Source organism: Ambystoma mexicanum, chromosome 10, assembly GCF_040938575.1.
Source record: "Ambystoma mexicanum isolate Mex_15411 chromosome 10, UKY_AmexF1_1, whole genome shotgun sequence".
NCBI classification, from domain to species: Eukaryota; Metazoa; Chordata; class Amphibia; order Caudata; family Ambystomatidae; genus Ambystoma; species Ambystoma mexicanum.
Window position 1 is genome coordinate 1,630,730,778 of NC_090932.1, and position 16,809 is coordinate 1,630,747,586.

The window sequence follows — 16,809 nt, forward strand, 5'->3', positions numbered from 1 at the left end:
ACATATCACTGCAGCACTTGATGGACAGCGCTCCCCCTCTGGAGGTGCCTGCACACTGACATATCACTGCAGCACTAGATGCACAACCCTCACACTCTGGAGGTGTCTGCACACTGCCATATCACTGCAGCACTAGATGCACAGCACTCACCATCTGGAGGTGTCTGCACCCTGACATATCACTGCAGCACTAGATGCACAGCACACACACTCTGGAGGTGTCTGCACTCTGACATATCACTGCAGCACTAGATGCATAGCACTCATACTCTGGAGGTGTCTGCACACTGCCATATCACTGCAGAACCAGGTGCACAGCACTAACACTCTCTGGATGTGTCTGCACACTGCCATATCACTGCAGCACTAGATGCATAGCACTCACACTCTGGAGGTGTCTGCACACTGACATATCACAGCAGCACTAGATGCACAGCACTCACACTCTGAGGTGTCTGCACACTGACATATCACTGCAGCACTAGATGCATAGCACTCACCCTCTGGAGGTGTCTGCACACTGCCATATCACTGCAGCACTAGATGCATAGCACTCACACTCGGGAGGTGTCTGCACACTGCAATATCACTGCAACACTAGATGCATAGCACTCACACTCTGGAGGTGTCTGCACACTGACATATTACTGTAGCACTAGACGGAGTGGTGTGCCACTACTCTGGGTCCTCTTCCTTCTCCTACCTGTGAGGCTAAGAACCTTGGTGTCATCTAAGACTCCACCTTCTCCTTCGCTCCTCACATTTCTGATGCTTCTAAGAAGTCTCCAGAGCTCTGGTCCTCTGAAGCCTGGACTGCTGAAACAGCTTCTTTTTAAATCTTCCTGCCTCCACTCTTCATCCTCTACAACTCATCCAGAACAGGACTGCAAGTCTTGTCCTTAGCCTGAAGCCCAGGGATCGTATCTCTCCAGCTCTGAAATCTCTTCATTGGCTCCCGGTGGTGGAAAGTATCAATTCAAGACACTCTGCATTGTCCACAAGGCTTTTTAGGGCATGAGTCTGCACTACCTCCAACTCTCACTTCCTAAATATTTCTCTTCTAGAGATCTTCGCTCATCTATCTCCAACTCTATGAGGGTCAGTCGCTTTTCCAAGCAGAGAGTTGGGGGCAGATCTCTTTCTTTGGCTGAGGCCTCACTCTGGAACAGCCTCCATGCCTCTATCAAACTTGAGCAGATCCATCTTCAGTTCTGGAAACAACTCAAGACCTTCCTCTTTGTTTCCGCTTTCGCCCTTCCTCCCCCTGCTGATGACCCACCTGCACCAAACACTGGTCACTTGGCCATCCTCTAAATTTGGGTCCAGGTCCATGCCTGTCCAGCTGCACCTCGCACTGCCTTTCGGCCCCCGCAGCACTTGTGGTCTGTATATGTAACCCTACAACCTCCTCTCTTTACACGTACAAGCTGTAGGATTATTTAGCATGTTTTTGGACTGCAGCGCCACTGCATGGGATCAAGGTATTGCTATGATGCAATTGTTTCAAGCCATGTGTTGCCAGTGTACCATATGGACATGTAAATGGAGACAGAATACACAGGTCAAAAACAAACCATTTTCTCATTTAAAAGCAAAAAATGTTTTGAAATGCCTCTGTTGCAGGAGACACATTAGATAATTAATGAACTAATATACCTAACAAATACTAATCACTAATAATAATCAAATAACATCATAATGTGTTCTTCAGTGCAAAATGAGGTAGAAAAGACAGGCTCATTTTAAATGTGCATCCAGATTTTTCTCTATTTTCTCTGTGCTTTTCACGGTCCTTGCTCAGGAAACAAAACTCGAATAAGCAGGAAATCAGTTTTGTTACAGTTGCTTACTGTAAAAGTAAGCCATTGTTTAGAGAAGGAGGATATGACATGATAGAATCTTATTGGGTGCACTTCACCCTAGGGGCTGTAACAGAGGCTTCCTGTAGAATATCGGGGAAGGAGAGAGTGAGTGGACATTTTGCCTAGCTTGGGTGAAGACTTGGCTGGAGTGGCTGGGGAGTTTCCTGATTGAGAAGCATGTCCCAGTGCACTGCTGCACAGACTGGAGATTCCAGTCAATATGTACTGGCTTGAGAGATCGCAGATCAGAGCTGCATGTCCTCGCAGGGGTGCTTTAAGAAGGAGCCCTGAGCCATTTCAAGAAAGCGACCTGCCCGGAGACTTCACGTGCTGAACAAGCTACAATTTGCCAGTAATTATCCTGCAGAGTGAGGGCAGTGTGTGTGTGAGAAATCTATTCTGGCAGAGTAGAAGAGGGAATTCCTGTGTTTAATTAACATACTGTAATGTTGCAAATTGAATGTTCTCTTGCCGTAGTTCTTTTCATTTTGTTACAGATAATGTAAAGTGATTATCTCTGCTGCTGTGCAATTTCCATTTATTTCTGTAAAAGGGGTAAAATGGTGTTGAAATGCAATTGTTTATAATACACAGAAATATATGAAAGCAGACGTGTAGTGTGTTTTTGTTTTTTCTCTTTTCTTAGTGCATCTACCATTATAGCACTGGTAATCTGGGGAAGATTTTTAGGCAGTGCATTTATCATTTTTCATGTAGATAAAACAACAGAAAGAATAAGGTAGCTAAACATAAGACTTGTCAGTAAAATAGCTGTGTGCACGGTTCTACTCAGCGTATATGTGCGTGTGGCTTCTGAATGGGACATAATGAAATAGCCTGCTGGAGGTACATGAGTCAACAGAGAGAGTGGCATCTGGAATAGTTCACTAATGTAAATAAATTAGTGATAAAACCACATGTTAGTTGGCTGTTGTAGATAAATCAGTGATAACAGCCCTATGTGGCACTCCATATGAAAATGTGGTGTTTCTGAAATGTAGGCCTGAGGTCTCTCTAGTGATCACACGAACAATCTAAACAAAAATAAGGGGTTCTGGATATTGGGGCCACAAATAAAACAAAGGAATTATGCTCACCAAAAAAAATACCACCAACCCAATGTATACCAGCTAAATATATCTGTGTACTGAAATAATGCATATCCACTATATTACTATAATACCAAACCCAATCTGAATGCAAGGAGTGATTATTACCGAATTACTTTTATTTTTGGCAGTAAGAAAATACCGCTAGGCCCCAAATCTACACAAAATACCCAACAGAGCCACCCGCTGGCTGCACCCTCTGATTACTGGCACTTAGCCACCTGCTGACTGCACTCTGTTACCTGCCCTTCTCCATCCCTCTCCCCTTTTTGCATTTCTCCACCCCTATTTTTGCACTTCTCCTCCCCCTCCCTGCACTTGTGCGATCTAAATGGCACAAGGCCTAGTAGGATCGTTGTTTTGTCCTTCTTTTTGTTTCCCCCTCCTTATCTTGTCGCGCCTAGAAATTCTTGTGTACAGGCACCCTATAAATGCCATATCATATCATAGAACATGTGATGGCTGGCAGGTTTGGAATTAATCTTAACCTCTGGGCAACCTTCCAGACCATCATTCATAGCCTGCCATGCCATTACAGAAGGAGAAAGACCACGTGGCAAATCAGGCTTGGTCGCACCACAGAAGGGGCAGTCCAGCCCGAACTGCTTGGTGAAATCCCTTCTGCACGAGACCACAAGCATCCCTAAACATGTTTCAGCCTTGTTGGGCCTCATCAGTGAGTAGTAGCTTGGGTCTTTTTAACCCAGGTCCAGCAGGCATGGGACCCACGTCTGGGCATACCCGTCCCATTGAGGGTGACAACTCAAAAACAAAGAGGTGATGGCTGGAAGGTTTCGAATTACTCTTAACCTCTGGCATTGCTCTGGGCAACCTTCCAGACCATCGTTCCTCGCCTGCCAAGCCATTACAGAAGGGGAAAGACCATATGCAAATCAGGCTCCCACCCCACAAAAGGCACAGTCCAGCCCGATCTGCTAGGTCACATCCTTTCTTCAGGAGACCACAAACATCCCCAGACATGTTTCGGCCTTGTTGGGCATCATCAGTGAGGAGTAGCCTGCGTCTCTTGGCACAGCAGGCTTGGGACCCTCGTCTGGGCATACCCGTCCCACTCGTGGTGACTGTCACAGGCAGTGCTGCCTGATTGAGCTAAACACTTCCCACCTACATGGGCCTGACTTTGTGCGCAAGTTCCCAGGCACCCTATTTTCAATGCTATTTTGTGCTTAAATCCTTGGCGTTATCCAGTCTTATCACTGAGGATCTTTGGAGATTTTACCCTAAGGTCCTCAGGTTCAGTTGTGGCTCCCCAGGAGCATCACCCTGGATCAACCCTACACGACCACCTCTCCCCATTATTCAGAGTGACCATGCTTCGTCCCCTGCTGATCACCAGCCGTGGTGGGGCAACCTGTGTGTGTCTATTCCCCACACACTCTCTACCGCATCCCCTGATCTGCCCATATGACCACTCTGTCATTTCATAGTTTTTGTTGGAAGTATTTTTACCCTCTGTTTTATTTGGTGGAGAGTATATTTATTTATTTTTTTGGTAGTAAAAAAGTGTCTGGTAAGCCACTTATTTATTTATTTGTTTGTTTGTCATTTAAATGGTGCCAGCCACAGGCATTGCTGTTTCATGGAGAAGGGTTTGGGGGAAAGGAACCCAATTGTTCACAGTCGTCTGGGAGCATTCGGATCAGTTAAGTGTAGATGGAAGGAATGGGAGAAGTGCTTAGTATTACAAAAGTGCAGCACAAAGCGAAGGAGGCCACACGGTCCACGAACAAAGAAGGAAGCCGGCAGGGGAAAGAATGCGTTGGAATCAGCCCACAAGGAAGTCTTATGTGTTCTGGGGAAGTGGGGGTGCTACCCCTTTCCACTGATGTCTGTTGGCAGGTGGTTCCAGTGTTAGGATCCCAGGGCATCCAGTCCTCTGCCGCCTAGTTACTTTTTAGTTTGGGCTATTAGGTGTCACCTATAAGCCAAAACTATTGCATTATAGTACCTATAGGGAGGAATGGTGTATGAGAAGGGACACACAGTCTGTAGGTGTTGTTTGGTTATTTGCCCACCCTTTGACTGCCCATGACTATGTTATGTCCATTCCCACCCAGTTCCTGCCCAAAACACATCCTCATTGGAACTCTTAGAGCTCGCTTTAATCAAGCCTTACCATCAAACGTTGCACTTAAAGTGCCTGCCAGTGTTTTTTTCAATGCAGTCTTCTGAGAGTTAATGACTTAATTGGAGTTGTAAGTCTCCCTACTTGTGTAATAATAATGTCTTAGCCAGGTCTGCCTTCAGCCACTCGATTTAAAAGTACTCTGCGCGCCCTTCACTTAAGTCCAGTTAAAAACTAGCATTGGCGGAACCAACAGTATTGGCTTGTGTATAAATATTACACATTTTCAGGACACTGCTATTAGATGCCCAGGTACTCGCATCATTTTGCACCTGCCAGCATCAATGGCCAGTTAATTCCACTATGGCTGTGCCTGGCAAGTGGCTTTCCCATGCCTACACAAAAGCCAAAACTGTTGGCGTTGCCAATGCTTGTTTCTAAAGGGTGCAGACACTAACGCTTTAGAACCAGAGAATCTCAAATGCCTAGCAGGTCAGTGTATTTTTGTAAATAAGGCATGAGATTTTGAAACTACGAGGGCTCTGAATGGGAGCCAGTGTGTAGGCTGGAGAGCGGGTGTGTTGTGCTCTATGGATTAAAGGTCTGGTGTGAGCCCAGCTGCTTTGTATTGCATCACGTGTTCTTGCTGAGGGAGGTTGGCTAGGAGACAATTGCAATAGTCAAGATGAGACAGCACTAAAGCAGATGTGACTTGGAATGTGTGTGACCTATTAAGGAGCAGGAGGATGTGCCTTGTAGTTGGAAATTAGATTTTCGTGTGAGTCCTTTGATAGGAAGTGGAAAGGAAAATAAGTTGTCAAAAAGCACTTCAAGGTTTATGGCAGATGTGGTGAGGGAAGGCGGGTCCCTCCGATCAGGGGACCAGGCAAAGGAAAGAGCTGAAGGGACTGAGTTGACAAAGTCAATGATCTCTGCCTTCAAGTTGTTATGATCCCACAGTCTCGAACCCGGAGCAGGGCCGCCGGAGACATGATGCTATGGTGATACGCATCCACGCAGGCGGGAAGCCACGTTTGAGAAATGGTGGTAACAGGGAGATTCAGTCAGGCAGAAGATTCAGGGAGGTGTTGAAAAGCCATGGAGGCAGGGTGGAACCTTGAGGGACTCCACATCGTTGAAGCATGCGTTTAGAGCAGAGTTGGCGGCTGGATGTGATCTGGTTTGTCCCCGTTGTCGAGGAAGGATGAGATTGAACAGACAGATGAACGTGCAGTGCCAAATGAAGTGGTGAACCAGGGTCATGTGGTTAACATGTCAAATGCAGCCGATAGGTCAAGAAGGATGGCAGGGTGGTTGTCATCCAGAGACATCACCATCTCATCACTCTTGAATAGACGTGCAGTTTCTGTGCTTCAGACTAGCCTGGAGCCTGATTGGTGATCACGTTGTAGGCTATGCCTCTGAGACACATCCAAGTTTACTTGTAGCCGCCCTTTCAAGGATTTTGCTGATCAAAGGAGTGTTGCCAATAGGACGTTAGATGAAATATTGGGTTCAGCATTGAGGCAAGATGCAAGCAGAGATCTCATTTGGGGGTCACCAGAAGTCACTGTCGGGACCCCTGTGTTCTCCCTTGCTACCCCTGTCTTAAAATAAAAATAAAAAAAATGGAAGCTCCTGGGCACTGGAGTAGCGGGAGCCCTGCCACACCAGGTCTGGGAGGGCCCCAGCCCAGTCCTCACCCATCAGGGTGAAGGCTGGGCCGGGGTTTACAGCTTGAGAAGGAAGCACTCAGTAGGGTGAGCTGACCATGACATGTGGCACGTGTCACATGCCACATTCAGCTCCAACCCCTTCTCCTCCGACTTCCTCACGGCTCATATACAGGGATCAGGAAGCCATCCCAGCTTCCTGGTTCCTATTTGTGAGCAGCACGGAGGAGCCGAGGGTTGACGGGAGTGACGGGCGGAAGTGGGAAAAACAGCTAAGAAGGCTTTAAAAAAATGTGATGTGTATTTTGTATGTGTGAAGTGTGTGTCAGGTATATGTATGTGCTATGGGTTGGTGAGTGCTGGGTGAATGAGAGGAAATGTGATAGTGTGTGTTGGATTTTCTGAGTGGGTGGGTGTGTGCCTGTGTGGAGAATGCAGTGAGAGTGGATGTGAGAGAAGGTGTATGAGTGAGTATCTGGTGGGTGAAAGGGTCTGAGTGTGATAGTGTGTGTTGGATTTTCTGAGTGGGTGGGTGTGTGCCTGTGTGGAGAATGCAGTGAGAGTGGATGTGAGAGAAGGTGTATGAGTGAGTATCTGGTGGGTGAAAGGGTCTGAGTGTGATAGTGTGTGTTGGATTTTCTGAGTGGGTGGGTGTGTTCCTGTGTGGAGAATGCAGTGAGAGTGGATGTGAGAGAAGGTGTATGAGTGAGTGACTGGTGGGTGAAAGGGTCTGAGTGTGATAGTGTGTGTTGGATTTTCTGAGTGGGTGGGTGTGTGCCTGTGTGGAGAATGCAGTGAGAGTGGATGTGAGAGAAGGTGTATGAGTGAGTAACTGGTGGGTGAATGGGTATGAGTGTGATAGTGTGTGTTGGATTTTCTGAGTGGGTGGGTGTGTGCCTGTGTGGAGAATGCAGTGAGAGTGGATGTGAGAGAAGGTGTATGAGTGAGTAACTGGTGGGTGAATGGGTATGAGTGTGATAGTGTGTGTTGGATTTTCTGCGTGGGTGGGTGTGTTCCTGTATGGAGAATACAGTGAGAGTGGATGTGAGAGAAGGTGTCTGAGTGAGTGACTGGTGGGTGAAAGGGTCTGAGTGTGATAGTGTGTGTTGGATTTTCTGAGTGGGTGGGTGTGTGCCTGTGTGGAGAATGCAGTGAGAGTGGATGTGAGAGAAGGTGTATGAGTGAGTGACTGGTGGGTGAAAGGGTCTGAGTGTGATAGTGTGTGTTGGATTTTCTGAGTGGGTGGGTGTGTGCCTGTGTGGAGAATGCAGTGAGAGCGGATGTGAGAGAAGGTGTATGAGTGAGTATCTGGTGGGTGAAAGGGTCTGAGTGTGATAGTGTGTGTTGGATTTTCTGAGTGGGTGGGTGTGTTCCTGTATGGAGAATACAGTGAGAGTGGATGTGAGAGAAGGTGTCTGAGTGAGTGACTGGTGGGTGAAAGGGTATTAGTGTGATAGTGTGTGTTGGATTTTCTGAGTGGGTGGGTGTGTGCCTGTGTGGAGAATGCAGTGAGAGTGGATGTGAGAGAAGGTGTATGAGTGAGTGACTGGTGGGTGAAAGGGTCTGAGTGTGATAGTGTGTGTTGGATTTTCTGAGTGGGTGGGTGTGTGCCTGTGTGGAGAATGCAGTGAGAGCGGATGTGAGAGAAGGTGTATGAGTGAGTATCTGGTGGGTGAAAGGGTCTGAGTGTGATAGTGTGTGTTGGATTTTCTGAGTGGGTGGGTGTGTTCCTGTATGGAGAATACAGTGAGAGTGGATGTGAGAGAAGGTGTCTGAGTGAGTGACTGGTGGGTGAAAGGGTCTGAGTGTGATAGTGTGTGTTGGATTTTCTGAGTGGGTGGGTGTGTGCCTGTGTGGAGAATGCAGTGAGAGTGGGTGTGAGAGAAGGTGTATGAGTGAGTGACTGGTGGGTGAAAGGGTCTGAGTGTGATAGTGTGTGTTGGATTTTCTGAGTGGGTGGGTGTGTGCCTGTGTGGAGAATGCAGTGAGAGCGGATGTGAGAGAAGGTGTATGAGCGAGTATCTGGTGGGTGAAAGGGTCTGAGTGTGATAGTGTGTGTTGGATTTTCTGAGTGGGTGGGTGTGTTCCTGTATGGAGAATGCAGTGAGAGTGGATGTGAGAGAAGGTGTATGAGTGAGTGACTGGTGTGGTGGGTGAATGGGTATGAGTGTGATAGTGTGTGTTGGATTTTCTGAGTGGGTGGGTGTGTGCCTGTGTGGAGAATGCAGTGAGAGCGGATGTGAGAGAAGGTGTATGAGTGAGTATCTGGTGGGTGAAAGGGTCCGAGTGTGATAGTGTGTGTTGGATTTTCTGCGTGGGTGGGTGTGTTCCTGTATGGAGAATACAGTGAGAGCGGATGTGAGAGAAGGTGTATGAGTGAGTAACTGGTGGGTGAAAGGGTCTGAGTGTGATAGTGTGTGTTGGATTTTCTGAGTGGGTGGGTGTGTTCCTGTATGGAGAATACAGTGAGAGTGGATGTGAGAGAAGGTGTCTGAGTGAGTGACTGGTGGGTGAAAGGGTCTGAGTGTGATAGTGTGTGTTGGATTTTCTGAGTGGGTGGGTGTGTGCCTGTGTGGAGAATGCAGTGAGAGCGGATGTGAGAGAAGGTGTATGAGTGAGTATCTGGTGGGTGAAAGGGTCCGAGTGTGATAGTGTGTGTTGGATTTTCTGAGTGGGTGGGTGTGTGCCTGTGTGGAGAATGCAGTGAGAGCGGATGTGAGAGAAGGTGTATGAGTGAGTATCTGGTGGGTGAAAGGGTCCGAGTGTGATAGTGTGTGTTGGATTTTCTGCGTGGGTGGGTGTGTTCCTGTATGGAGAATACAGTGAGAGCGGATGTGAGAGAAGGTGTATGAGTGAGTGACTGGTGGGTGAAAGGGTCTGAGTGTGATAGTGTGTGTTGGATTTTCTGAGTGGGTGGGTGTGTTCCTGTATGGAGAATACAGTGAGAGTGGATGTGAGAGAAGGTGTCTGAGTGAGTGACTGGTGGGTGAAAGGGTCTGAGTGTGATAGTGTGTGTTGGATTTTCTGAGTGGGTGGGTGTGTGCCTGTGTGGAGAATGCAGTGAGAGTGGATGTGAGAGAAGGTGTCTGAGTGAGTGACTGGTGGGTGAAAGGGTCTGAGTGTGATAGTGTGTGTTGGATTTTCTGAGTGGGTGGGTGTGTGCCTGTGTGGAGAATACAGTGAGAGTGGATGTGAGAGAAGGTGTCTGAGTGAGTATCTGGTGGGTGAAAGGGTCTGAGTGTGATAGTGTGTGTTGGATTTTCTGAGTGGGTGGGTGTGTGCCTGTGTGGAGAATGCAGTGAGAGTGGATGTGAGAGAAGGTGTATGAGTGAGTGACTGGTGGGTGAAAAGGTCTGAGTGTGATAGTGCGTGTTGGATTTTCTGAGTGGGTGGGTGTGTGCCTGTGTGGAGAATGCAGTGAGAGCGGATGTGAGAGAAGGTGTATGAGTGAGTATCTGGTGGGTGAAAGGGTCTGAGTGTGATAGTGTGTGTTGGATTTTCTGAGTGGGTGGGTGTGTGCCTGTGTGGAGAATGCAGTGAGAGTGGATGTGAGAGAAGGTGTATGAGTGAGTATCTGGTGGGTGAAAGGGTCTGAGTGTGATAGTGTGTGTTGTATTTTCTGAGTGGGTGGGTGTGTTCCTGTGTGGAGAATGCAGTGAGAGCGGATGTGAGAGAAGGTGTATGAGTGAGTATCTGGTGGGTGAAAGGGTCTGAGTGTGATAGTGTGTGTTGGATTTTCTGAGTGGGTGGGTGTGTTCCTGTATGGAGAATACAGTGAGAGTGGATGTGAGAGAAGGTGTCTGAGTGAGTGACTGGTGGGTGAAAAGGTCTGAGTGTGATAGTGCGTGTTGGATTTTCTGAGTGGGTGGGTGTGTGCCTGTGTGGAGAATGCAGTGAGAGCGGATGTGAGAGAAGGTGTATGAGTGAGTATCTGGTGGGTGAAAGGGTCTGAGTGTGATAGTGTGTGTTGGATTTTCTGAGTGGGTGGGTGTGTGCCTGTGTGGAGAATGCAGTGAGAGCGGATGTGAGAGAAGGTGTATGAGTGAGTATCTGGTGGGTGAAAGGGTCTGAGTGTGATAGTGTGTGTTGGATTTTCTGAGTGGGTGGGTGTGTGCCTGTGTGGAGAATGCAGTGAGAGCGGATGTGAGAGAAGGTGTATGAGTGAGTAACTGGTGGGTGAAAGGGTATTAGTGTGATAGTGTGTGTTGGATTTTCTGAGTGGGTGGGTGTGTGCCTGTGTGGAGAATGCAGTGAGAGCGGATGTGAGAGAAGGTGTATGAGTGAGTATCTGGTGGGTGAAAGGGTCTGAGTGTGATAGTGTGTGTTGGATTTTCTGAGTGGGTGGGTGTGTTCCTGTATGGAGAATACAGTGAGAGTGGATGTGAGAGAAGGTGTATGAGTGAGTGACTGGTGTGGTGGGTGAAAGGGTCCGAGTGTGATAGTGTGTGTTGGATTTTCTGAGTGGGTGGGTGTGTGCCTGTGTGGAGAATGCAGTGAGAGCGGATGTGAGAGAAGGTGTATGAGTGAGTATCTGGTGGGTGAAAGGGTATTAGTGTGATAGTGTGTGTTGGATTTTCTGAGTGGGTGGGTGTGTGCCTGTGTGGAGAATGCAGTGAGAGCGGATGTGAGAGAAGGTGTATGAGTGAGTATCTGGTGGGTGAAAGGGTCTGAGTGTGATAGTGTGTGTTGGATTTTCTGAGTGGGTGGGTGTGTTCCTGTATGGAGAATACAGTGAGAGTGGATGTGAGAGAGGGTGTATGAGTGAGTGACTGGTGAGTGAAAGGGTCTGAGTGTGATAGTGTGTGTTGGATTTTCTGAGTGGGTGGGTGTGTTCCTGTATGGAGAATACAGTGAGAGTGGATGTGAGAGAAGGTGTATGAGTGAGTGACTGGTGAGTGAATGGGTATTAGTGTGATAGTGTGTGTTGGATTTTCTGAGTGGGTGGGTGTGTGCCTGTATGGAGAATGCAGTGAGAGTGGATGTAAGAGAAGGTGTATGTGTGAGTGACTGGTGTGGTGGGTGAATGGGTATGAGTGTGATAGTGTGTGTTGGATTTTCTGCGTGGGTGGGTGTGTTCCTGTATGGAGAATACAGTGAGAGTGGATGTGAGAGAAGGTGTATGAGTGAGTGACTGGTGAGTGAATGGGTATTAGTGTGATAGTGTGTGTTGGATTTTCTGAGTGGGTGGGTGTGTGCCTGTGTGGAGAATGCAGTGAGAGTGGATGTGAGAGAAGGTGTATGAGTGAGTGACTGGTGAGTGAATGGGTATGAGTGTGATAGTGTGTGTTGGATTTTCTGCGTGGGTGGGTGTGTTCCTGTATGGAGAATACAGTGAGAGTGGATGTGAGAGAAGGTGTATGAGTGAGTGACTGGTGAGTGAATGGGTATTAGTGTGATAGTGTGTGTTGGATTTTCTGAGTGGGTGGGTGTGTGCCTGTGTGGAGAAGGCAGTGAGAGTGGATGTAAGAGAAGGTGTATGAGTGAGTGACTGGTGTGGTGGGTGAATGGGTATGAGTGTGATAGTGTGTGTTGGATTTTCTGAGTGGGTGGGTGTGTGCATTTGTGGATAATGCAGTGAGAGTGGATGTGAGAGAAGGTGTATGAGTGAGTGTCTGGTGGGTGAATGGGTATGAATGGGATAGTGTGTGTGTGAATGTTCTGCGTGGGTGGGTGTGTGCCTGTGTGGAGAATGCAGTGAGAGTGGATGTGAGGGAAGGTGTGAGTGACTGGTGAGTGAATGGGTATGAATGTGATATTGTGAGTTTGAATGTTCTGGGTGGAAACATGTTGTAATGAGCTTGGTGTGGAGCGTAGAGTGTTGTGAGGTCATAGCTGGTATGGAATGTGGGAGCCCTGTGGTTCTGGGATGAACCGTTGGGGTGAACAGTGAGAGGTACGGTTTGATGGGTGTGCGGAAGCCCAGCGTTCTTCCTCTTCCAGTTTTGGTCTTCTTGTCCAAAACCATCCCTGTGCTTTGAGTACCCTGTGAGCCTGGCAGACCAAGGACAGGGAAAAATGTTAGAAGGCTTTGCATGGTGAAATACTGAAATCACCAAAAAAGGCCTTGGCACTGGGGGAGGGGTGGAATCCTACCTCTGTGATGTGTTGTTCCTTTCCTATACTGGCGATGAGGATGGGATGGTAGGAGGATCCCGGCCTTCTGATCCAGCGCTGCTGGCGGGGATGCAGCAAGTGGAGGACACTGCCCCCGGCCAACTTTCCCCACACCCAGCACGGCACCACGATCCGGAGAGGCCGCGGCCGTGCTGAAGACAGTGGTTGTGTCTGCACTCTGGCGAGCACAGGCCAGCAAGTAGCGGTTGAGGGGGTCCCCATTGTTCCATTTTTTCAACTCCTTCTGTGGTGCCAGATTGCGGTAATGTGTAGCGTACCTGGGTTGTAGGTGGTGATGGAGGGTTCCAGCGTTCACGGGACAGGGAAGTAGAGAGGAGGTGCATCCCTCCTTCCACTGGAGGAGCCTCTGGACAAGGCGGAGTGTGGCATGCTAGTCTCCGCCGCTGGGTGCCCCGTTCTTCCCTTGGTAGCAGGGCGGCTCACCGGGAAGTGAGCGAGTGCCGGACTGAGTGTTCCGCCGAGGAGAGAGCAGGGATGTTGGGACCGCCCGATAGACGGTCTGGGCTGAGTGGAGAAGTTCTGGTCGAGATGCCCTCCGAGCTAATGGTGACATCACCGGTGTGCAATGCATTGGGTATCAACGTGGATGGCCGCTGGTGCGCCCACGGTTCATGTCCCGCACACGGTGTCCTGGAAGTGCCGTCTCCTGGGAGGTGTGTAAGAAGAGATGAAAATGGGTTTTCCTCCGCACAAAGTGACTTGGAAGGGTGCAACGGTGATCTGCGTGGTTTTGGCTGCACCGCAGAAGTGGGAGAAGCGCATCCGGAGAGCGTGGCGATTAGGACTGTGCACAGTGGATGTAGCATCGGTTGCCCTGCGAGTGTGGGGCAGTCCTCGGAGAGCGAGTATCTCCCGAGTATGTTTGGCCTCCTGGATAGGGTTCTAGCGAATTTCACGGATCCAGTGGACCGTGATCCTGGTGAGGGGTACGTTAGCGGTAGGTGTGTCTGGGCCTGTTTTCATTATGATTGTGGTGTTCGTGGCCCACGTTTTTAAGGGTTTAGGTTGCCTTTCCCGGATTGGTGTAGTGGTGTGTTGTGCTAAGGCTGTTGTTCGTATCCTGTGGTGTGTTTGTTGTGACCTCCGTTTCCCTTAGTTTTCCCAGGGTAGTACAATAAGGTTCATGTATTGGGGAAAGCGTTGTTGATAGGGATTGTGGAGGGAGCGTTAGTCTGTGAGGTGGTGGTGTTGCAAGGGGGTAAGCGCTAAATTGCGCTGTCCCATCCATATTAGGACATGTGGTTGGGGGGTGCACAGTTTACCTGGGGTGACATTTTGTGCACCGTAAAGATGTTCGCCTCAAGTTTTCAAGTTGAGCTCCAACTGCCTGGACTCATATGTTTCGGATACGTGGGAGGGGGGTCGGTAGGGCTTTAAGTGGGGTAAGAAATCGAGGGGGGGGTCTCATTTGGGGAGTGTGGTTTGTGGGAGGGGCATGGCCTAAAAAAGCATGCAAACCGTAAGGTATGCACACAAAAATATATAAATGTTATATATTTGTGTGCCCACCTGACTATGGTTTGTGTACTTTGCAAGCCATCTTTTATAAACATAGAAATATGTTACACATCTTCTATGTTCATAAAAGATGGCTTGCAAAGTACAAATGTATAACATTTCTATATATTTGTGTGCATACCTTATGGTTTGCGTAGTTTTCAGGCCATCTTTTTAAACATTTCGGGGTTTATAAAAGATGGCTTGAAAAGTACACAATTCAAGCCATCTTTTATAAACCTCGAAATATGTCGAGGAATCCTCAGTTTCGCTGAGGGTTAAAGACGCATCCTCCCGCGAGGGGTCACCAGAAGCAGTTACTATGACTGACGGAAGTGGCAGTCAGTTATAGCGTCGCTGTGGCTGGGTGCCACTTCTGTCAGCTCGAATGACTTCATGGCGGGCGCATCTCCCGTCGCGGCTACGGCCGCGGCTGTCTAATGTGTCCCGCCAATGTTGCGGTGGGACTGAGGGGCATCGGGAGGGCTCTGGCTCAGCCCCACTTTTTGGAGACTGCTGGTGCCCGGCTCTGGCATGCCCCGGCCCACTTAAAGCACTGGCGGTCTGTACATATGTACCAGCTTTGTATTTGGAGTTCCTAGACATTGGGGGAAGTTTGTAGCACATCCATTATGGACATGGGTGCTCACGTGTCCAATGTTTTGTGATGAGGTATACAGAGGCAAGTGGTGCAGCGTGTGTGCATACAGAGTGTACGTTGTATTAGTGCACTGTGGTATAGTGTGGAGCATCGCAATGATTTGCATGCATATTAAGGGCCGCATGAAAGGGCTGCTCTTGCATGCTGACGTTTTAGGGTTGTGTGCGCTTTTTGAGGTTTGGTGGATGTACCCCGTTGTGTAGGGGTAGGAGTTGTAGGGTATTCTGCAAGGTAGTGTGTCACCTTGTTCCAACGTTGAGGAGTTTGACCCTTTGGTGTACACCGTGGTGTGGGGTTGCTGTTGTGTATTGGTGTTGTGTGGTGCTGAGCAAGCTTTTCAGTGACTTTGTTTCGGAGAGGATTGGGCACGGGCTGGTGTTTCACCTTGTTCCAGTGTTAAGGGAGTTATACCCTGTGGTGTTGGAGGGGTCAGTGTTGAGGAGTTTGTGGGGGTTTTCATTGATCGAATAGTTCCAAGTCAAGGCGCCCCAGCGTTTTCTGGTGACTTTATCGTTGGGTAGTGGGTGCCTGTTTGCTAAGGACAATGATCGTGTGGTGCCCAGGCGAGGTGTGTTCTCGGGTCTTCAAGGTTTTCTGCCCTAGTGATGTTTCCCAGTTGCCCACCTTCGAAGGAATGTAAGGTGGGTGATATATTTGGGAGTAGTTGCGTTGTTTGGGTGGTGGCATTCATCTGCGGGGTTAGATGCTTGTGAGTTTGTAGGGCTTTGTGACAGTTATGGATGGTTTGGTCAGGAGTTGCTTTATGGGACCTTCGGCAAATTTTCGGGCGTGTGGTGTAGTTTGCTCGCAGTTGAGCTGTTTGTGCTCGGACGTGGCAGGTCTGAGGCTTTGGGGGCAGTCCTCTGGAGTTGGTGCATTGTTGGTTTGGATTGTTAGTATTGTGGATGTTCTCTGAACATTGGTGCGCTTGGGTGTGGCAGGCCTGAGGTCCCAAGGGGCAACTTGGGACAGGTGGTAGTGCAGTTTTTTTGTTTCCATTCTCGTGTGTTCGGCCGAAGTGTGAGAGTGTGAGAGGAGCTGTCCTTTTCCACATCGCTGGGCGTTCTCTTTTGGAGTGTGTGTGGTGAGTAGTGTGAGGGTAGGTGTGAAGTATTGCAGGCTTCTCCTAGCATTTTGTTGGTCTGGTTGGCCTGGTAGAAGGTTTTCCCTTGTGTTTTTCCTGTGTTGGGTTTTCTTTGACAGTGTTGGCCGCTCTGTAGAAGGGGTCTGGTGTGTGTCTGTGTGCATGTCGGAGTTTTAACAGTGCTGGTCACAGTTCCCATTTCGTTTTAGTGTTGTGTCAGTTCAAGGGAGGGAGAAGTGTTGTAATGAGCTTGGTGTGGAGCGTAGTGTGTGGTGAGGTCATAGCTCTTATGGAATGTGGGAGCTCTGTGTTTCTGGGATGAACCATTGGGGTGAACAGTGCGAGGGACGATTTGATGGATGTGGGGAAGCCCATGTGTTCTTCCTCTTTCAGTGTTGGTCTTCGTGTCCCTAACCATCACATACTGTTTGAGTTAAGTACCTTGTGAGCGTGGCAGAGCAAGGACATTAATAGAACATAACTTACCTCGACGATGCGTTCTTCCTTTCCTACAAAACACAGGTTTTAGACACATCTGAAGGTCGTGTACCATCACTTCTCGTGATGTCACTTGCGGGCTGGGTAACATGACATCACTTCCTGTGATATCATCAGAGGTCAAGGGCCGTGTGATGTCACTTCCGCTTCCCCTGACGTTTTTGTGAAATGTCGTCCCTGGATGCAAGCTTTGTTTCAGAGCCT

The 16,809-nt window shown here is 48.8% G+C and overlaps 2 protein-coding genes across 12 annotated transcripts in view; one reads left to right on the forward strand and one right to left on the reverse strand.

Annotated features, from left to right (window-relative positions):
- The window catches only part of LOC138493083 (mucin-2-like), a 28,691-nt gene extending 13,931 nt beyond the window's left edge, over positions 1-14,760 (reverse strand). The window contains exon 1 of the mRNA XM_069620301.1: positions 14,684-14,760. Within this exon, the coding sequence (XP_069476402.1) occupies positions 14,684-14,760 (77 nt within the window). The remainder of the gene's footprint in view (positions 1-14,683) is intronic.
- The window catches only part of ARVCF (ARVCF delta catenin family member), a 2,420,581-nt gene that overhangs the window by 852,375 nt on the left and 1,551,397 nt on the right, over positions 1-16,809 (forward strand). The window lies entirely within an intron of this gene.